Source organism: Molothrus ater, chromosome 6 (genome assembly GCF_012460135.2).
Source record: "Molothrus ater isolate BHLD 08-10-18 breed brown headed cowbird chromosome 6, BPBGC_Mater_1.1, whole genome shotgun sequence".
Classification (NCBI taxonomy): Eukaryota; Metazoa; Chordata; class Aves; order Passeriformes; family Icteridae; genus Molothrus; species Molothrus ater.
The window spans coordinates 60283984-60305646 of NC_050483.2; the positions used below are offsets into that span (position 1 = coordinate 60283984).

At 51.2% G+C, this 21663-nt stretch overlaps 1 protein-coding gene and 1 pseudogene across 1 annotated transcript; both read right to left on the reverse strand.

Annotated features, from left to right (window-relative positions):
• Positions 1-1019: 1019 nt before the first annotated feature.
• GPR137C (G protein-coupled receptor 137C) lies at positions 1020-21469 on the reverse strand. The gene is made up of 7 exons (XM_036383908.2): positions 21137-21469; positions 14012-14055; positions 13107-13335; positions 10587-10736; positions 9946-10068; positions 9735-9850; positions 1020-2038 (listed from the first exon to the last, which is right to left on the reverse strand). Exons 1-7 carry the CDS (start codon positions 21467-21469, stop codon positions 1894-1896), a joined length of 1140 nt encoding a protein of 379 aa, XP_036239801.1. The 3' UTR covers positions 1020-1893.
• Positions 4362-8472, reverse strand: LOC118687155 (splicing factor 3A subunit 3-like; annotated as a pseudogene).
• Positions 21470-21663: the final 194 nt, after the last annotated feature.

Below are 21663 nucleotides of genomic sequence, written 5' to 3' on the forward strand. Positions count from 1 at the left end.
CCTCCCAAAAACCCAGGAAGATCATAGTGTGGCTGTGTGCTTCAGTGCAAGAGGAACAATGAGCCTGTAGCCCTTGGTTTTTGTAGGTTTTTTTTAATTATTCTTTTTTTTTTCTTTTTTTTTCTTTTTTTTTTTTTTTTTTGCACTACACTCCTTTCCCTCCAAAGTAAAACTTAAAGTGCTCCTAGTGCTTTGGAATTTAAGCAAGAACAGGGGCCACGAGTGTCACTTGCTGTCTTTGGAGGCTTATGGGAGCAGAGGGAAGGGTGACAGTGCCTGGCCCTTCACCAGCTTTGCCATAAGCCAAGCAGGGATTGAGATGGAGCAACCTGTTCCTGCCAGGAGACAGGGGAGCAGCTGGGGTGGACACTGGAGCAAGGGGTGTGCTCAGAGTTCCCAATCTTTGCCTTCTCCAAAAAAGAGCCAGGACTTGCTGCTTTTTCGGGCCAGCAGGAGGCGAGCAGGGAGAGCACAGGCCACACACGGGGACAGGGCAGTGGGACAGACAAGTGACACCGAGCTCAGCACAGCCCCAGGGGTGAGGGGGACAGGCTGGTGAGGAGAGGATGCCCCAGGCTGGGGTTGCTCTCACAGCTCCCAGCACAGCATTCCCTGGCTCCCAGTGTCACACTGGGGAGGTTAAAAGCAGTCCCAGGGTGGATTTGCCCCATGGTCAGAGCAGCTCCTTCCCTGCACCAGTGCCTTTATCCAAAGCTGCCCTGCTCATCCCCACAGCTCAGGGACAAGGCAGGAATAACACCAAGCCTCATCTCCAAAGAGCCCAGGCTAGGTCAAACTTGGCTATTTTGGTTAAGGAAAGACAGAGGGACCTGACCCAGCACTCCCACCCTGGGAGGCCCCAGGTCCACATGGAGGGCAGAGTAAGGAGCCCAAGGATCAGATCCCTGTGGTTTCTGCCCCTTCCTTCAGCAACAGCAACGTTCCACAGGCAGCCACACACCCCCTGCACCTCGGTGGGGACCCAGCAGTTCACATTCACTTCAGGTTAAAACTCTTGGTTATCTGCTAAATGCAATTTAATACTGAGGGGGACGAGGGGAGCCCCACTGTGGGCAAGGAGGAGGGGGAGCAGGGCTGCTCCCAGCACCCAGGGGTGCAGCAGCCCTGGATTCACACACATTCCTGCACACACACTCCTGCTGAGCCAGCTCCAGCCCTGTCCCTCTGCCGCGGGCCAGCGGGGCCATCACGAGGCCAGCAGGAACAGTGACCTCCCTCAGCTCTGAGCCACAGGCCCGGGTAGGACAGGGCAGCAGCCAGGTGGGACCAGCAGGCAGGGCAAGACCCCCCGAGCCCCAGGGCCTCACCCAGCCCTGCCAGGTGGGAATATGGCACAGAAAACTCCAGCATCCAGCACCGGGGGCCCTGCCCAGACAGAGCTCCCCGCTCCCAGGGATGCAGAGTCCTTCAGGGAACACATCTCTGCAGAAGCCAGTGCCTCTCCCAGCTCTGGATGTGCAATTAAAACAGTAACTAGAACAGTCTCAGGCCAAGCACGGCCCGAGCGAGATTCGTTCCTTCCAAGTGTGCAGATAAAAGTGCAAATATGCATTTGATGTTTCTTTTCTAGTGAGGAAGCTCTGGTGCATTTAGCTGCCAACATCTTGAAGACCAGACCAAGGAGAAAAAAAAAAAAAAAAAAAAAAGCTTCCAGAGAAGTTCAGCTTCACTTTGCTACATGGTACCTTAAAGTCACAGTTCTCTGACTGAAGTGCCTGCAGCCCCTGGGCTCGGCGCGCGCGGCTGCGGCAGGTAGTGGAATGTTTGTGTCATGAGTTAGATGCTTCAGGGGGAGAGGAGGAAAAGAGGAAAAAAACCAGGTTACAATCCTATACATGAGTGCCACTCTGGGAACAGAGAGAGGGAGCCTCCTCAGTTGTGTGGGGCAGGGTGGGAGCTGTGCTGGTGCTGGTTGATCTCCGAGCCGCCGGCGGCGCAGAGCAAGGGCGCGCTGTCCGCGGCGCCGTCGGTGCCAGCCAGGGAACCGTAGCAGCCCGAGCACTGAGGGGTGGCCAAGCTGCAGGAGAGACAGAAAAAACAGACTGAGAGGTGGCCAAGCTGCAGGAGAGGCAGAAAAAAAAAAAAAAACAGGCATGGAGGTTTTAGGGATTAATAATTTGGCTCCTCCAGATTCTGCTCCCAGCAGTGGTCAGGAGGTGGAAGTTTGAAGATACAATATCTCCGAGAAACTTGGCTTTGATGAGACAGCTACAAGCAGAAGAGCACCAGGCCCTGCTGGTCAAGAGGAGCCAGAAGCTCTGAACTGCTCTCTACACCCCTGGGCAGCAAGTGAGGTGTGGTAGACAGAAGAATTATAAATGAAAGGCCTTATGAAATCAAATTGCCAAAGCTGGCCTGTCATTTCTTCTCAGTGCAGCTAACAAGCAATTTGCAAGTTGCCATGTGAAGCTATTTTGAGAATCAGAGGTTCCTTTAACACAAATCTATTCTGAGGATGAAAAACAAATGCACCTGTGTAAATAATAAAATTTGTCCCATGAGAACCCACAAAGGAAAAATGTAAATATATGTAGAGAGAGAAAATTTGATAGACATATACAATAGCCCTTACTGATCAATGAACTGGGTTTACTGCATTGCTGACCAATTAGGTTTAACACAGTGCTGATATTTCCTACAAACATGAGCTTTGTGAATAAGGAATTGGCTTTCTGCATGAAGGAAATGGAGTCTCAGCTGATTTATTCCAACACATGGTGACCCCCAAAGATGTGACCAACGCGAGATGAACAGTTTGTCACAAAAAAGGTGAAATGAGCCAAGCTGACCCCAGGACTGGGTGGCAAGACAGGATTTAGAAATGAAACATACAAAGTCATGAAAGGAAGATGGAGCTGGCCAAGAGTATGGCTGAGGTGGGAGCAAACAGCAGTGAGAGGACACACAGCACATGGACACAGCCACCAGCAGCACCGCTGGCTGCAGGATCAGCACAAAAAGAAATTCAAGCACACACGGAACAAGCAAAGACAAGAGGCAGGGGGTGAAGTGGAACCCGGGCAAAGGGGCTGCAGAGGGTGTGGAATGCATGGAAATGAACACAACTCCTGGGAGAAAGTGTGCACCTGGTGAGAACTAAACTGCGAGTGGCAGAACACAAACGTGGTCTCCAAGCCTCGGGAGATACATGGCCCAAAGGGAGTCCTGGAAGGTGAGGCAGCCTAAGAGCTGCCAAAGAGACAAGGGCCCAGCAAATCGTGGGGACAACAGTCTCAAGAACCGTGGTGAGTGAAGTCACTGCTGAGGGGAGGGGAAACAAGTTGCAGAATAGAAAAGTGATGTGGAAATGACACGTGAGAATGGCAACTGTGTGGTAACATCACAGAAAGAAAGGCAAACTGTGAGTTAGAAGAGGCAAAGTATGTTGGGAAAAGGAGAGAGAAAGTACAATAAGTATACGCTGACAGCTTTGTTACTGTCTTGTGTGGTCATGGGGCTGGTCCCTGATTAGGTAAATGCATTTAGTGGATTGCTCTGGCTCTGGGACAGTGCCTGTGTGTGTGTCCCTGCATGCAGATGCTCAGGAGCACGCAGCCCCTGTGTCAGTCATTTCCTTCTATCCTGGAGCTGGACACAGCAGTAGGGGCAGCAAGAGTCAAACCACGTGGAGAAACCAATGAAGAACCAGGAGCCCAGAACCAGAACTTAGTGGTGTGCTTGTGCAAAATTACCTCGGTCAGGATGAAGTTACCCCCCAGATGGTGCAGACAGGCGGCCATCTGAGCAGGTCTCATCCTCCAGCAGAACTCAAACTGCAGGACCAGCAGGACCAGACAGTATTTTTGTAGCAAAGCTTCTTTCCAGACCCAGTGGTTCCACCTGGGCTGGGCCCCTCGGTTGGCAGTCCCCTGTGGAACTCACAGACTCCAAAACAGGAGAGCTGCGGGTGCTTGGTGCCTTTTGAGAATTTTCTACATTTGTAGACCAATGTAGAAAAATGCGTGCAGTTTTTAGGGTTTGTTTTCTTGCCTTTTCCCTGCCTCTTTTTCAACCACAAGTGTTTAGGGGGGAGAACAGAGGTGCAGTGGCACAGGATGATGCCACAGAGTTTTCCATTCCCTAGCTGGTGGTGGCATGGGGCAGCTCAGCCCTCCTCCCCCTGTGTGGGGCAGTGGCTGGCCATCACTTGAGATCAGCTAATCTATATTTCATTGATGTTCATCTAAGAAACCTATTATACATGGCTTGGCCACTGCACCTCTGTTCCATTTTTCCTTTTTTTTTTTTTTTTTGTTTTTGTTGTTTGTTTGGTTTTTTTTGTTTGTTTGTTATATAAAACAATGTCTAAGGGGCTTACTAGAAAGTGACTCTATAAAGTATTCTTGAAATCTATATTCATGCACATACAAAATCCAAAATCCAGACACTGAAGAAGTCAGAGCTGCTGCCAGACCCACTCTCTCTGCAGATTTTCTCTGTGATCTGGAGACACCCACAGCAGCCCTTGGCGCTTCAGGTCTTTGTGGTTCTTTTTGTTCACCACGTTCCCACTGGAATCCTCACATTCCTCCTCTGTATCAGGCTGCCACCTCTCTGAAGCCTTCTGCTGTTTCAGCTTTGCCCACAATGAGACTGCATCCTCAATCTGTGTGACCTTGGCAAAGTGTGCTGTGTGGGGAATGCCCAGGCTCCTCTTTCCACGGGCGTGTCTCCACTCTGCCAAGTGCCTCTGGAACTCCCTGGGCCCTCGGTAGGTGCAGTTACCACAAATCTCACAGCTGTAGTTGATGTTCAGACCATGGAGTTTATACAACCAGTACAGGATTGGCTTCCCATCCCAACCAAGAGGCAGATTTTTAGGGTTATAAATTATTTCATTTTCTTCATCTTCACTCTCACTGATCTGCTCTTGCTCCTCCTCCTCTCTCTCCTCCCCTGTCTGTGCCTGCTTACTCTGCACATTCTTGTGGGTGAGGTGTCTTTGTTCCCCAAGAACTTCCACATACTCATAAATCTGAGCTTCCAGGAATGCAAGATCTTTATTTTTTTCACTACCTCTCTTGCTTCCATTTGTCTTTGGATTCTTAGCAAACAAGGAAGGATCAAGTGCTTCCAGGGAAGCACTTTTAGCCTTTAGTGCTAAAAAGCCTCTGAGCACGCTCCTCCAGAGTCCCACCACACTTCAGCCCCAAAGCCAGCAAAGCTGATTTTAACCTGTCCAGTCCCAGGGAGGCCAGTTCCTCCCAGGAGGAGAAGGCTGAGAGGTCCAGGTGGGCAGCAGCATGGGTGTGGGCACTGCTGGTCTCTTTTGGCCAGCCTGGGAATGTGCCATTCTCCCACTTCTTCTCAAACTCTGCCTGAATTTTCTCAAAAAGTTCATTCTGGTCCAGTAATGGTTTCACTCGATCTGTGTAACCCTGCAGGTACTCAAGGAGCATGTCAAGATACCTCTTATATTCAGCATTTTTTCTCTCCTTGGGAATAGTGAAGAGTTGGTCAAATGTGGCTAAGTAAGTGATATAATCCAATTTCTCTGATGATTTCAGGTTAACATACTTGAGGTAACAATCATGCAAATCCAAGTATCATCCATACCCTTCCTCATCTGTGAGCTCCACCAGATCCTGAGCTTCCTCACTCAGGCTGTCTCTGGCCTTCAGCAGCTCCTCAGACTCCACTGACATAGGAACAGAGATCCTGGGTGCTTCTGGTGAAATTCCTTAATTTGCTTCAGTCTGTTGTGAAACTCCACAAATTGATTTGGCCCAGAAATGGCACTGAGCTCTTCCTCATGCAGACCATCCTCGTCATCACACAGCTCCCACAGGTTGCTGCTCACCTCCACGTACCTGTCCTGCATGGCCTGGGTGCTGTAGTCCAAGTTGATCTGGTCATGGAGCTTGGACTTCTTGGTGAGCATCTCCTTCACCCTCATGTCCATGAGCCGCTCCCGCTCCTCGTGGAGCTGCTGCTGCTGCTCTAAGATTGTCTCCATCCCGCTTCCCTGTGTGCCTGCAGCTCTCCTCTTCTCCCAAGATTATGGGCAGCAAATAATTTCTTAACCAAGTCCTATAACCTTGAATTTTATCTGCAGCAGTTCCTTAAAGTTTAGAAATAATTAGCTCACAAATAAAATGTTACTGCTGAAGCAGACAAACTCAGAATACAACCTGACACCCTGAGGGTCAGGTAGCTGTCCGAATAAATGGTGGTTGCAGTTCTCCTGGAGTGACAAACATGGCTCTGTTGAAGGGATGATCCTGCAGAAGGCTGTAGCTGTCCTCTGAAGGTCCAATGGTGTCTAGTCTTGCTCTGGGAATCCAATGGAAAAGGCTGCTGTGGTGTTCCAAGCATCAAATTATATCCAGGTAGGAATGCTTTAGCTCCTCCCCCTGGGGAGAGCATCTCCCAATGGGATGATGGAATTTTATCAGCCATGCAGGGACACTCAATGGGCCATTAACAGAAGATATCTCCTGGAGGGAGGATCCATTGTGGAAGAGATAAAGAAAACTGCCCCACCTGGTTTTAACAGCTGGCCCATTAAGAGAAGCTCTCCCCCTGGAGTTTTGAGGGGTGAGTCATGGAAGAGATAAAGAACAGTCCCCCACCTGGTTTTAACAGCTGGTGATAGAATACATCTGGTTACATCTTGCATTGCAATCTAAGACAGTTAAACATTACCTTTCTATGCTGAAAGGTATAAAGCTGTTTTTTTAAGAGATAAGATGACTGTGACTAAAACAGCTGAGATGAAACACTGACAAACAGCTGTTTGTGGATAAAGAAGATACAGTGTGTTCACCCTGGATTTTGTGAAGGTTCTGTTGCTCGTTACAATCTCTGCTGTTGTATCTTCCATAGATAACACAGAAGAGTCAGTGATGATTCTCCATTATGGCTGTTGTTGACTGTAAGCTGTTTCAGTGCTTTCCTTTGTTACATTTGCTGTCATAGGTACATGACTGTTTAGAAAGGTGTTTCTCATCTTCCTGAGAGGGTTACCACTGATATATTGATTACATGATGTGAATGTACTGATTTTATAATAGGCATCATTCATAAGATGCTATTACTGTATTTATAGCCAGCTTGTTATATGCTTTAACATCTCTTTGTGCAATTATCTAAAAGACTCATGTGGTGTCAGGATCCTTCTTTTTTGTTCTCTAGCTGCTTATGCATCTCTTAGACCAGCTTAGCTCTCTGGCTAGTCCCTGCACTGGCTCTATGGTTTGACCCAATGCTGTCCCAATAATTTTAAGTGGTTTTCAGACTTCCAAGAAAAGATACTTGAGCTTTGTTGAAAGCCTGCTCTGAACTGCTGATCTTGTGGTTTGCCACCTATTACAGAAACACTCCAGGAGTTTGCTGTGTTGGAAGCATCTCTATCCTGAAGGAAACTTTGGAGGGATCCAGCTACTGGATGGTTTGATTAGTCTTTAACCCCAAGGCCTTTACTCATAACTGCTATTCTTAAGAGCCTTGTTTTAAAATGTGTTTAGGGAATTCCCTCCCAGATGGAGCCTGGGCTGTGGCCAGGCCTTAGCTCTACCTGGAAGGAGAATCTGTCAATAAACCCAATGTTTTCTGCATCAAAACTGGATTCAGGTCACTTTGACTTGGCAATTTGACCCTTTATATATGACAGCTGAACCTATCTTTAGAGTGAGCTTGGGAATTATTATCTGGAAATAATTATCCGAGCCCTCACTAAATTGAGGTTTGTCAGCTGTTCACAGACTCTGGGATGATGGTTCAGTGTTTCAGAGATTCCTAATTACCTAATTTCACATGTATTATTAATTATGTGTATTATCTGAAGTAGTCTTAATTGTTGTACCTGGCTTATTCCTGATTGCTGTCAGTTTTTTGTTCACTACATGAATGGTTTTGCCTTGATGTTTCCTCAAGCTGATAAGCAAATACATGCATCTCATTTTGCAAAAACAAAAAGGAGAATTTAGTGCCTTAAGAACCTCTAAATAATGTAATATGTACATTAGAAATTTACACAACAAAGAATTTTGAATAGTGCAATATTTGCATTAGAAATTTGGAATAAAGATCATCAAATCTAAATCCTGATTGAGTATGCCTCAATTAGCAAAGCCTAATTGACGTACTGACTTCAAGAGAGGGCATGCTTGTGTTTTATCAGCAGCGGGTTCAAAGTGGTCACCTGTTCCTTCAATCAATCACCCATCACCTCTGGGAGAACGAGGCCCAGTGGAAAGGGAAATAACCCAATCACCCTGCAGCCCTCGTGGCCAGAACAGGAACAGAAGCAGGACTGCCAAGGCTTAGCTGTGTCTGCAAAATACAGGGGCAATTTGCCAACAAAAGCCCCATGTCATCATCACTGTATAGTGTTCCTACTAACCTTCCTCAGTTATTCCCTGACCCATGAGGACATTCAGTGATGTCAAAGATCAACATTTCCAGCTAATGGACTTTCTCCTGAGTCCCAACTATCTGGACTTCAAAACAATGGTCATTTATCTCCATATCCCTAAGAGACATTGGAGATTGTTCTTTTGTTTTCTCATGCTGTGAAATCCTGTGTCAATGACTTGATAGAATTTGATAAGCTTTGTGATTGTAATCAGTCTTTCATCTCATATCTAATAGATAACCAGTGATAACCTTAATGAGATAATACCCTCCCAAGAGCAAGCTGGTTTAGGATCAGAACAGAGCCTTTTTTAAATTAATGAAATGGGTGAGATGTTGTAGACAGGTAGAAGAATTATTAAAAAAAGGCCTTATGAAATCAAATTACCAAAGCTGGCCTGTCATTTCTTCTCAGTGCAGCTAACAAGCAATTTGCAAGTTGCCATGTGAAGCTATTTTGAGAATCAGAGGTTCCTTTAACACAACAATCTATTCTGAGGATGAAAAACAAATGCACCTGTGTAAATAATAAAATTTGTCCCATGAGAATCCACAAAGGAAAAATGTAAACATATGTAGAGAGAGAAAATTTGATAGACATATACAATAGCCCTTACTGACCAGTGAAGGGAATTTCACTGCATTGCTGACAAATTAGGTTTAATACAGTGCTGGTATTTCCTATAAATATGAGCTTTGTGAATAAGGAATTGGCTTTCTGCATGAAGGAAATGGAGTCTCAGCTGATTTATTCCAGCACTGAGGGACTTGGAAGAGAAAAGGAAGTAAAGTGTTCCATGCCAGGAGGGACAGTGCTTGGAGCAGCCTGGGATAGTGGAAGGTGGTGGAACAAGAGGGACCTTAAAGCCCATTATGTTCCACCATGGCAGGGGGTGGAACAAGATGGCTTTAAGGTTCCTTCCATCCCTAACCATTCCATGGAGACAGGTGATAGGGCTGCCAGGATGCCTTGTAAGAGTTTTGCTGGGGATACCTGACCACTGTCCTCCACACCAGCACTTCCTGTCCCCACTCCCTTCCAGAACTTCACCAGCTCTCACTCCCCAGTGGAGAAACCCCTCTGGAGATCATTTCAGAGCCCTCTGAAATGGATCCCAGCCCTCCTGTCTGCAATCACCACCTGTGAGCACCATCCACCTCTCTGAGCTGGTCACTTCTGCCCATTAAAAACAGCTCCTTGTGAGCTGCACAAGGGAACAAAAGCTCTGTCAGAGGCTTCCTGCCGCATCTACTTCACCCAAGCTGCCTCTTCCACCAAAGTTTTCCCTGGGAGCAGAAGCCAGGAGCTCTGGTGCTGCCCCAGAGGGCAGCAGAGCAGCAGCACAACCCTTCCTTACCCTCCTTCCCTGGCCCCGAGCCGTGACAAGTCATCGTCGCTGTCGTAGCGCCTGGGATTGTCAAAGAAATAGGCCCTGGAGCTGTAGCTGTGGCTGTTGACCATCCCTGCTGGAGTCTGCCAAGGAGAAAGGAGTTAGGCCAGAAGCGAAACATTCCCAAAAAGTCATGCCAGGCATTCCTCCCAGCACAGGGGGACTTGCTCAGGCCTACCAGGTTCTGGCTCAGTCTCTGAGCGCGGAAGAACAGCACCACGAAAGTGGTTGGCACCAGCTCCCAGAGGAACAGGACCACTCCAAACACCACGTACTCCTCACTGCTCACCTCCACGTGCACCTGTGGGCACAAGGCAGAGGGGTCTGTGTCATCCCAGCCACCCACAGAGCTCCCAGAAGCTGGAACTGGGAGTGCAGAGCAACCTTTCCAAAGGCAGGAGTCCCCAAAGCAGCACAGTGACCTTCACCTGGTGCTGCTGCTGGTTTGGGTGAGCTGGTTCTGCTCAGAGGGTGCCACCAGGGCACTGGGAGCTCCTGCCCACACCAGTGACTCCCCCTCACACACAGCCATGCCCGATTAAGCATTGCTGTTCTGCTCTAGTTGAGTTGTCCCTCCTCTCCCTCACAAGAAGAGTTGGCAGGCTGGAAGGGAAGAGCAGGGAATCCTTCCTGATGGAGTGGCTGGGGAGAGGAGGACTCAGATTTGCTGGGTGCAGAGAGCAAGCAGAGCAGAAAGGCAGCTCATGTGGGGGTTCAGCTACTCAGACCCCAGCCCCAGAGCCCCCTGCTCATCCTCACAGGATGAGGAGTGACTGCATCTCACTTCACTGGCTCTGCATTTGGGGGTCACACACTCACCTTGTCTGAAAGGTTGTCCCAGCCATAGTTAAAAGGACCAGGAACATCGTCTGGAGATATGGCCACAGCTACCAGGTTATAGCAAGCCCTTGAGGAATACAGGAGGGCCACTACAGATCCCACCAGAATAGCCTGGCAGACAGATGTTCCCTAGGACAGGAAGAAATAAAGAGAGTTTTAATACAGAGCTGTGATGTTCTTCCCTGCTCCCTTAAATGCATGAGCAGCTGTGCAGGCAAGAATGACCCAGAACATTTGTATGTTGTTGCTAAAATATTCAGAGCTGGCTAAGAGCTTTCTCATGTGATGAGTTCATTGCAGGAGCCACACAGCCAGAGCTGCCTGGGAGCAGGGAAGGATCTGAGGCACTGGAGTGTCCCTGGCAGGACTTTGTCAGTCAGCTCCAAACTGGGGGTCCAGGGAGATGCTGTTCCACCCCCTGCCTTCCTCTGGGAATCTCCACAAGGCCAACAACCAACCAGCAGGAAAATCAACTTCTGCTTCACAGCCCAGACCCTGCAGAGGTGTTCACCCAGCCCTTTCAGTTGCAGCCACCCAGCACCCCAACACTCCTCTAAGAAGGAAGCTCAAGCATTTGGGGTGGGCACAAAGACCCAGAGCTTGAACCCCAGTACCTGAAGGGAGCCCACAATAAAGATGGAGAGAGACCATTGACAATGGCCTGGAGGGGCAGGACACAGGGAATGGCTTCAAACAGACAGAGTGCAGGGTTAGATGGGATACTGGGAGTAAATTCTTGGTTGTGAGGGAGCTGAGGCCCTGGCACAGGGTGACAGAGCAGCTGTGGCTGCCCCTGGATCCCTGGAAGTGTCCAAGGCCAAGCTGGATGGGCTTGGAGCAATCCTGATCTAGTTAAAGGTAACCCATGGCAGGGGGTTGGAACTGGATGGGATTTAAGATCCCTTTCAACTGAAACCATTCAGGAATGCTGAGACAAACCAGGTTTTGTTAAATCCATCCGTGAATCCCTTTAATGGCTGCTGGGAGGCACCAAGTCACAGCGAGGGACAAACATCTCTCAGCAGCTGAGCTGCCTTTGTGTTTAAGCAGAGAATCTGCTGGGGAAGCTCATCCCAGTGGTCTGCTGCACATCCCAGCTCTATTTTCCTAGATCTGGAGCTCAGGACAGTGTCTTGAGAGAGTCAGCAGGAGAGAGGTGCCAACAGACAAGAGATAGCCCTGGAGCCCAGCACACATCCTGCTGCCACTGGAAGCTGAGCCTGTGGTGCTCAGGCCAGCACAATGAGGCACAAAGGCTGCAGAAGCAAATCTCCAGCTCACAAGGACCCCAGGACAGGAGCTGGCTGCAGTCCAGCCTCCTTCCCACAGCTCCAACATTCCCACCTTCAGTGTGGCAGGCAGCAGCCTCCAGCCCTGCTGTGTGCCTTTGAGTTCAGGGGCAGGACAACCTTCTGGGGCATCTGTGTAACATTTCTGCTCATCCCCAGCCTGCTTCTGCAGCAATTTCCCAAACACAACATCAGAGGATGCCCCCAAGGCAGGGGAGGGAGGCAGAGACCTTCAGCAGGCTGAGTATCCAAGTGCAGAGCAGAGGCTTCCCTGGAGCACATTGCACACAGCCCAGGGGCAGCCTCGGGCATTTGAGGAGAGGAAGGTCCTGCACTGGGGGAACTGGGTGAGTTAATGAGTGTCCAGAGGCAGCCAGAGCTGGATAGCAGGCCCAGGCCAGCAGGGATTGAGCAGCTTCTCTGCTCCTGCCTCACTGCAGAGCTGGATGCAACCTGCAGCCTCTGGACAGCTGTCACAGAGCCAGGCAGGACAGCAGACCCAGCCCACACCTCCTGCATTCCAGGAAGCCACCGATGTCCTCTGCTGCTTAAGGAGCCAGACAGTTCCTACAGACAGCCTCAGCTTCAGCTGGCTGTGCTCAGGTGCTCTGGCTTTTCCTCTGGATGTTTCCAGGCACTCAGGTGGGCACTGACTGCAGCCTCCTGCCACACTGCTGGTGGCTTTTTCCACTTTCCTATCTGCTGGAGAAGAGCTGTGTGTGTTCAGACCCTCACCTGTCCTGCTTTGGGACAGGACCTACAGCAACTTCTCCTCCCATTCCAAAATGCTCATCTCATCCTAGCCAAGCAGAGCCCACCTAAAGCTGGATTTCTGGGGGATCCCCTTTGCAGGGAATCCTGACACACCTTCTACAGGTAAAATACACAGACAAAACTGCATCTGCTGCTCTGAGAGAACCCTCTCAAGGCAAACCTGGGATTTTCTGTGCCTGAAAAGCAGAAGCAGCTCATAAATCTGTTATGCCAAAGCTGCAGACAAAGTATTCCCCTAAAACATGCAGGAAACACCACTCCCATAGCAGGAGCATGCACTTGGTGAAAGGGAGGAATCCAAGAGTTGCCACCTCCACGCTGGAAGGAGAATTTGAGCCAGAGCAGCTCAGGTGCCACCAGGCCAGCGCTGCCCTGAGTGAGCACACCCAGATCCAGCTGAGCAGTCCCAGAGGGAATTCCCAAGGCATTTACCCACCTTGGACTCGAGGTAGACATTGGCTGAAGACATCTTTCCCAGTTTGCACATGCAGCAGGCCAGGGAGATGGCACAGAGGATGAAGAGGCTGTCGTTGACCAGAGCCCGGGCCAGGACCGTCCACCTGAGCTGCTTCTCTGGGACCTCCCCGTGGATCAGCATTGCACAGGTTAAATTCACAACCAGGAACAGGAGGCTGGTGAGGATGGAGCCCAGGTACAACAGGACCCTGGAGACATGGTGAGGGGAAAAAATGGTCAGTGAGACAAGGCCAGGTTCATTGTGCACCTCCCTCCTGTCTCAGCAGAGCCTCCCAGGGCTCAGCTTGCTGGGCAGCTCAGGCATTCCAGCAAATTTCAGGGGTTGTATTGGCAGCCCAAGGCTGCAGAGGATTTGTTGGAGCTGCTCTCATAACACATGAGCAGCGTAAGCAGTCATGAGTTACAAGACTCATCTTCTGACAGTCAGGTTCTTATCTTGCAGATTTTAAGTGTTGCTCCAGCTCTGCATTAACTCCAGTCAATAAGCCATGAGTCATCACAACCACTGCAACTCCTTTCTTGAGAGCCCCTGGAGCTTGCATTTTCCACCCTGGGTTTCCCTGGGAAGCACCTGGGCTGCACAAACCTGGGGCTCCCCCATTGCCCAAGCCTTGTTCTGCTGATCTTTCCTGGGCTGGGACAGCTCAGAGTGACCCTGAGAGTCCACCCAGGGGAGCTGGGATGCTCGAGCTCCTCTGGCACCCCTGAAGCTCCCAGTCCTGCTCCAAGGTGAAACTCGGCTCCTTTCTCAGAGCACAGGTATGGAATTAGAGCTCTGGTCAGCTTTTGGGGCCTGACCCTCCCCTTCCCAGCCAGTTCCCCTGGGACCAGCTTTGGAGGGAAGGTCAGGACAGCAGCACTTACTTGTACTTGTTGAATTCAGCTGCACATTTCACTTTGAATATGACCTGGAGGAAAGATTTGCACAGGATTAATTTAGGTTTCCTTTCAAGAGATGAACAGGGAAATCAGAACCCAGCTGGACATCTCCAAGGAATCTGGGTTATTTATCAGCATTGAGTCTTGCTCTGGACCCAAAAGAATGGCACTTCCTCCTTGTACAAGCCCAGCCCAAATGCAGGTTCCCAACAACCATAAACATATTTAACACCCCATATGTGACAAGCACTTTAACACCACACCTTGAAGACTTCAAGAAAAGAAGGGAGTTTAGCACTTTAACATCCTTCAAAAATACACCTCCTTTTCCCAATGTTTTGGGCTATTTTAGGACCTCAGCCATGCTGGATTTCCATGTCAGAGGAGCAGGGACAGTTTAGGAAGGTGCAGATACTCCCAAGTCACAGCTCAGATGTGAATTCCTGCTGCAAAGGCACAGGGAACCAGTGCTCACACTGCTCAGAACTGGGTTGTGTCCAGCTCCAGGTCCAGACCCTACCAGGGAGGATCCCAGAGCTGGAGTCAGACTCAGCCACAGGTAGAGCTCATGTCCTGATTGGAGACTTTCAAGGAACTTGGGAAGAGGCACAGACACATCCAGGGTGATCCCAGCTGCACTTGTGGGATCACTGCTCAGCGGTGGAGGCTCAGTTTCCCTTCTCCCACAAGGCACCTTCCCTGTCAGCAGTGAAGGATCACTCATCTCCTCCCAGGCATCCTCAGGCACCTTTTATCCTGTTGGGATTCCTTGGCTCCTGCTTCCAAGTCAGTACTGAGGTAGAAATGGCACATGAACTTCAGGAATCAGGCTGCTGCCAAGGGGATTTCCAGAGCCATTTCAGGATCTGAGAGCTGTCTGAGCCACTGCAGTGCTTCCAAGCATTTCAAAGGACATTGGACAGCTTCAGTGATTCTCCTCCAAGAGCCACTTCCAGTGCCTGGCTCCTCTTCCTGAGAGAGGATGAGTTTGACTTAGTGAGGAATGAGATGTGGTTCTTCAGCAGAGGGAGGTATCCAGCCTCAGGAATGCTCCCTGTCCCCTTGTCCTGGCACACAGAGTGACAGGAGTGTGGCACAATCCACTCTGAGCCCTAAAACTCATCTCAGCTACAAGAAACTGGGCCTTGGGAAGGGCCACACAGGTGACTCCAAAACAGAAATATCCCTGAATCCTCCCTTGTTTGCTGTGGGTGACATTCAGGCACTTTGGAATCACTGAATCACTGAGGCTGGAAAAGCCCTCCAAGGTCACCAAGTCCAACCATTAATCCAGCAGCACCACATTCACCACTAAACCATGCCCTCAAGTGTCACATCCACGAGTTTTTTGAACACTTCCAGGCCTGGGGACTCCACCACTGCCCTGAGCAGCCAGTTCCAACACCTCACCACCCTTTCAGTGAAGAATTTTTTCCTAACATCCACTTAGGATCTAAATATTCCCTGGCACAACTTGAGGCTGTTTCCTCTTGTCCTGTCAAAACAGGCATTGGTGACATCCAGCTGGGAAACTCCTGGTTCAGCACCCATTGCAGCAGCATGGAAATCCACCGAGCAATCTGCACTCCTGCTGTAACCTCAGCCTCTGAACAGCCCTGCAGAGCCCCTGGCTTGTATTCCAGCTGGGAATGTTGTGTTCCCAGCTGAGAACAGCCCCTCAGCTGAGCAGGGAAGTGCCCCTGGCTCACAGGAGATGCTGTTTTGGGCAGGACACTCTTGCCAAACCCTCCCCTGCAGCCCCAGGGATGAAGGCACACAAAGCTGAGTCAGGGTTAAGAGTGCAACAGCAATTTGAGCCTCATGCTTGGCCTGCTGCCATGGAAAGCAGAGGGAGACCACAGCTCCAGCCTTACATTTTTATTAGCCCCTGGAAAGTTATAGGAATAAGTTCAGGAAAGGAACAGCCACCTCTGCTTTGGTGGTTTTGGTTCTTAAGGCTGATAAGTTATCTGAAGGCTGCTTTTCCTTCCCAGGGACTGGGTCAGGAGGTGCCACCAGCAGAGTGCACAGGGTGTCTCTGGGTTCTTATCCTTGAGATGAGCTCTGAGCCTCCTGCACGGGGCTCTGCTGCTCCCAGAGCCCAAGGACAGCTCAGGCAGAGGGTTCTGCTGTGAAAAACCCAGCACAGAGAGCTCAGGAGCAATTCTGTTCTTCAGAAACACAGGAAAAATAGAGCCCTGTGCTTCAGCAGGTGCATTAGGCCAAGCTGTGAGCAGCAACCCCTGCAAACTGAACAGTTCCTTCAAATCTGAGCTGAGCCCAGCTCCAGAAATCAAGCATGAAAAGAGAGACCAGAGGTCTCAGCAGCACAGAGCAGCAGGACTGGGAACATTTACTCTGAACCAATCTTTCACAGCAGTTTGGAGTACCCAGGTGCCTTTCCAGAGCCATGGATCCCTTGGGCACTCCACATCAGCCAGAAGGTGAGGCCGACATGAGCTACAGACCCCAAAGCCCTCCATGATGCTGGGGGCTTTTGGGTGGGTTTATCCCATAAAAGTGATTTTCTTGCTCACATCACATCCCAGAGAGTCCCTAGGGTGTGTTCAGAGACACACTCACCCTCAGAAGGTGCACTGCAGGTGTCACAGCTGCTAAGGGAAGAAGAGTGACACATCCCAGATCCCACAGATGAACCCAAGGACCACTCCCAGTGCCTGCAAAAGGCAGGATCTTAAACCTTAAACCTTACAGTGAGGCACTCAGGCTGGACCAAGACCAGGCTACTTTCCAGCAGATCTGCAAGATCCAGGAACTTGCTGCTGTCCACTGGAATCAAATCCTTTTTTTGCTTCATAAAAACAACATGAATTTGGGCTCTGCAGACACAAGACACAACCATGCCCTGCCCCAACACAGCTCAGCTGCAGGAGCATCCCCACACAGATCCCTCTCCTCACCACAGAATGATGGGAGCACAGCACAGATTATTCTGGGATCACACCTTGTCCCAAGTGTGCAAACCCCAGCTTCAACCCACAGAGGAAGAGCTGGAACTGTCCACGAGGATCCCTCACCACCCTCATATTAGTGCTGAGCTCATTCCATGCCATCCTGAACACAGGCTGCAATTCTGCATGTTCCCTCCTTTCCCAGAATAGCTGGTCCCCAGCAGGGCCACCTGTTCCTCTGGGAAACATGGGGAGCATCAGCTCTGGGATGGAGCAGTTTGGGGTTTCAGAGATGCCTCAGCAGCTGTCCCTCTGAGGCACAGGGCACTGCCAGGTGGCTGCTGCACAGGGAAGGTGAAAGAGGGAAATGAAGGATGGAGATTTTCCCAGTTTTCCATGTGAGGAGATCCAGGACAGTAGAGACAAACATCTCCCAGGCTGGGTGCTCTCTCCATGGCTGTCTCCAGTGCAATGAGAGCAGGGAGGGATGAAAGGGGCTGATGTCATCTCCTCACATGGAGAACTTAGAGCAAGCCAGGCAGGTGAAGGGCTCTGGCCACACCACCAGGCCAGCATTCCTTACCCATCCCTGCTGATTCCCAGGACAACCAGGAGTGCCAAAGGCTCAAGAAGCTCTTTAAGATCAAGGTTGTTGTGGCTGCACTTCACAGAATCATTTGAGTTGGAGAAGACCTCCAAGGCCATCAGGTCCAAGCTGTGCTTGATTCCCACCTTGTCACAAGCCCAGAGCTCTGAGTGCCATCTCTGGGGGTTCCTTGGACACCTCCAGGGATGGGGACTCCAAACCTCCCTGGCAGCTCCTTTCCAAGGATAAATTTTCCCTAATATCCCATTTAAACCTCCCCTGGCACAGCTTGAGGCCATTTCTCTAGTCCCTTGTCCCCTTGGGAGCAGAGCTCAAGCCCCCCTGGCTGTCCCCTCCTGTCAGGGAGTTCTGCAGAGCCACAAGGTCCCTCCTGAGCCTCCTTTTCTCCAGGCTAAATACCCTGAGCTCCTTCCATGTATTTCCATTTCCATGGTCCTGACCAAGAGCTGGGGAAAAGCAGAAGTTGCAGACTCTTGGGAAAGCTGCCATTGTTCAAGCAGCACAGGAGCTACTCCAAAGGAAAGGCAAAGGAGCATCCTAGGTTGGACATCAGAGCTATTGAGGCAAGATTGGGAATGGATCTGAGGAATTCTGACCTGATGGACTCTGAACTCCAGATTGCCAGGAAGGGACTCCTTCTGGTACAAGCTGAAGTGGAAAGGAAGAGATGCTCCCAAGCTCAAGGGATGTTCCAGGTGGAAAAAGTATCCCAAGAGAGCTGGAGAGGATGAGAGCATGGAATGAAAGGAGCCAGGGAATGGCTTCCCACTGCCAGAGGGGAGGGATGGATGGGACATTGGGAAGGAATTCCTGGCTGGGAGGGTGATGAGGCCCTGGCACAGGGTGCCCAGAGCAGCTGTGGCTGCCCCTGGATCCCTGGCAGTGTCCAAGGCCAGGTTGGAGCAAGCTGGGACAGTGGAAGGTGTCCCTGCCCATGGCAGGGGGTGGAACTGGATGAGTTTTAAGGTCCTTTCCAATCCAAACCATTCTGGGATCTCTGAAAAATAAATACACATCCCACACTGATTCTGTCAGGTCTCTGCATCCCCTCAGGGATCTCAGGGGCCAAGATGGGACAGGAAGAGGACAACCTGTCCCCACAGAAAGGAGGAACACCAGGCAGTTCAGCAAATTTGAATTTCAGCCCTGAAACAGCCTGGAGTGTTAAGTAATGCCAGTTCTCCACAGGTATCTGTTCCTGGAGCTTCTTCCCCAGCACCTTTCCATCCCCAGCCTCTGTGCTGCCTGAGGGGCTCTGTAAATCAAGCAAGAACAGCTCAAATATCAGCACAGGCCATTTTCTTGCCCAGATGCCATTTCTCCAGCATCTCCACAAAGGAGGCTCTGTGTACAGGGACAATGAGCCAGGCCCTCAGCACAGCAGCAGCTCCTGCTTTTATCTGAGGGCATCTCAGCTCAGGATGCCACCCCCAGGGCAGCAGAAGCTCAGTGTCCTTCCACAGGCTGCTGCCAAGTGGCCCTTAAAAACTGGGAATGGATGGGCACATTCTGCTGGAGTCACACCACCGAACACCCCAGTCACCTCTAGATGATGGGAGCCAGAAAAGCTCCAGGCTTTCCATCTTTTTTCTCCAAACCTCTGGAGCTTCACCAGTGAGATCTCCCAAAAAACCCCACGGAGTGATGGACACCCCTCCTGGTTGTTCCAGGGAAGTGTCAGGCCCTCCCTGGAGCTGAGCAAAGCAGACCCATTTTTATAAGTCACTTTATCCTTCCCCACTCCAGATTCAGAGCTCTTATTTCCTCAGACAGGATTTCCCTTGGCTCTAGGTCTTCAAGGAGAAAGAAATGGGATACATGCAGAGTTCACTGCAAAACAGATATCGTGGGAGGAGGAGAAGCCTGGGAATCTATGTGGATTTACTTTAAGAGGACCTTTAAACAAGCCTGCAGAGAGGCAAATCTGCTGTCAAATCCAGTGACCCAGAGGAAAACAGAAATCCAGCCACTCTGTGGAGCAGAGCACAGAATCCCTGCCTTTCAAGGGACACCAACCCCTCCTGGCTGGAGCAACTGGGAGGTCAGACTCGCTTAAGCAGACAAGATGGATTTGTGCACTCTATGCACCATTTGTTATTGCACTGCCACTTCATCAACAACACCTTTTGCAACAGGCAGCTCACCCCCAAAGCCTCCAGGTGCTTATTGAAGGGGGAAAAGAGTGGGGAAAAGCACCAGAACAGCAGAACAACCCCAGTGCTCCAAGTGTCATGTGAATGTTGGTGTCCTGGGGAAAATGAAATCATAACTCCCGTGGGTGACACACTGGAGAGATTTCTGTGTGCTAGCCATTCCTTTGTGAGGCTGGGGAACAGCTGAGAGCTGCAGAGCAAAGAATCCCAACAACAACAACAACAAAGCTGCAAGGAAAAAGTGGTGACTTGTTTCATAAATAGGCAGCGAACCGGGAGGCAGGCGAGCAAAGGGCTGCTCGAGAGAAACTGGAGCAGAAACAAAATATTCAGGAGGAGGATGGGGAGGGGAGAGCCAGGGCTTTAGGAGATAAAGGCAAGTGGAAGGACTAAGGAAAGGAGGCTAAAAATCACCACACGAGTGATGGGAAACCCAGAAAAGCAGGGACACAGCTCGGTGACAATAACAAGCGGCTCCGCACTGTCCCAGCAGCGATGCTGGCGCTGGGAAGGGGCCCCCCTCGGCTGCCCCGGGCTGTTGTGTGAGGGATCTCGGGGTTTTTTTGTCTGACAAGCTGCGGAACAACAAGCCGGGTTCGCAGCGGAGCGATGGAGGGAAGGAGGGAGCGCAGCAACAATAGCAGAAGAGGCTCTGGCTGGTGACGTAATGGTTGGCATCACTCCAGGCCAGAGCAGCCCCTGCTTGCTGCCACTTTCTGGTCCCCTTTGCAGAAGGGGAATCAATTAAAAAACAGAAAAAAGATGCAAAACAGTCCCCCAAGTGATGCCCCCCCCCTCCCCCCACACACACAAACACCCCGCGGTGGGTCTGGGTTGCAAAGAGGAAAAGCCCACCTGGGAGCAGGGCATGTCCCCGCACCCCCTAATCCCAAATTCAGGGCATGTGGCTGACCCCCCCAGGCGGGGTCTGCAGGTAGGGTACAGCCCTGCACCCCAAAGCCTTGATGCTGGGATTCTGGGCACACTTTTAGCTCACACCATCCCCCCCAAATCCCACCCCGCCCCCCCAGCTTGGATTCAGGGCACAATCCCTGTGCTTCTCCCCAAGCCTGCATTCAGGGCACAATCCTTGTGTTTCCCCCCCCCACCCCCGAGCTTGGATTCAGGGCACAACCCCTGCATCCCCCAGGCTGTCCCAAAGTCTGGACCGAGGGCTGCATTCAGGGCACAAGCCCTGTGCCTCCCTCCCAGCCGGGATTCAGGGCACAGCCCCGCATCCCCTCAGGCTGTCCCGAAGGATCGGCCCCTCAGGATCGCCCCCCACCCTCACCTGGGCGCTCACATCCCCATCGCACCCCAAAGCCTCGGCTCCAGGGCGCTCCAAGTTTGAAGAGGAGCTTCCAGCCCCGGTGTCCCGCAGGGTGGAGGTTTGGGAAAGAGAATTTTGGAGGGGTTTTGCCCAAAAGGCAAAACTTACCTCGGCGAAATAGAGGTTGAGGAGGCAGAGGCTGGAGAAGAGGAGGCAGCCGGGCAGGCAGTACAAGAGCCAGTGGGCGAAGGGTTGCTGGAGGCGGAGGGCCTGCAGGGAATTCTGCAGGTAGAAGGAGAACAGGGTGGTCCTGAGGGCTGCCCAGAGCAGGCAGAGGAAGAGGCAGAGCGTGTGGTAACTCAGCCGCCGCTCGCGGTAGTAGAGCAGCAGCCAGAGCTGCAGGTAGGCGAAGAGGAAGAGCGCGGCGTAGAGCGCCGTGTGGAGCACGGTGAGCCCCAGCTCCACGGCGTAGGGCACGGCCGCCCCCTCAGCGAGGGCCATGGGGCAGCGGGAGGCACCGACCCCCTCCCTGCCTTCCCTCAGCCCCGGCTGGACACCCCCATGCAACAAAGGGGAGACCTCCTCCCCCCCCCGCCTTTTCCCCTTCTTCTTCTTCTTCTTCTTCTCCTTCTCCTCCTCCCGCCCGCCCGGCTGCACCGCCCGCCCGCCCGCCGCCAAACAACTCCGTGCCGGGG

Bases quoted from the DNA above. Each gene is read 5' to 3' on its own strand.
- GPR137C (XM_036383908.2), bottom strand. From the start codon at position 21,469: ATGGCCCTCGCTGAGGGGGCGGCCGTGCCCTACGCCGTGGAGCTGGGG. The intron at 14,056-21,136 runs GTAAGTTTTGCC...TCTTTCCTCCAG, and splicing joins TCAACCTCTATTTCGCCGAG to GTCATATTCAAAGTGAAATG. The intron at 10,069-10,586 runs GTGAGTGTGTGA...TTGTGCCCACAG, and splicing joins GGGACAACCTTTCAGACAAG to GTGCACGTGGAGGTGAGCAG.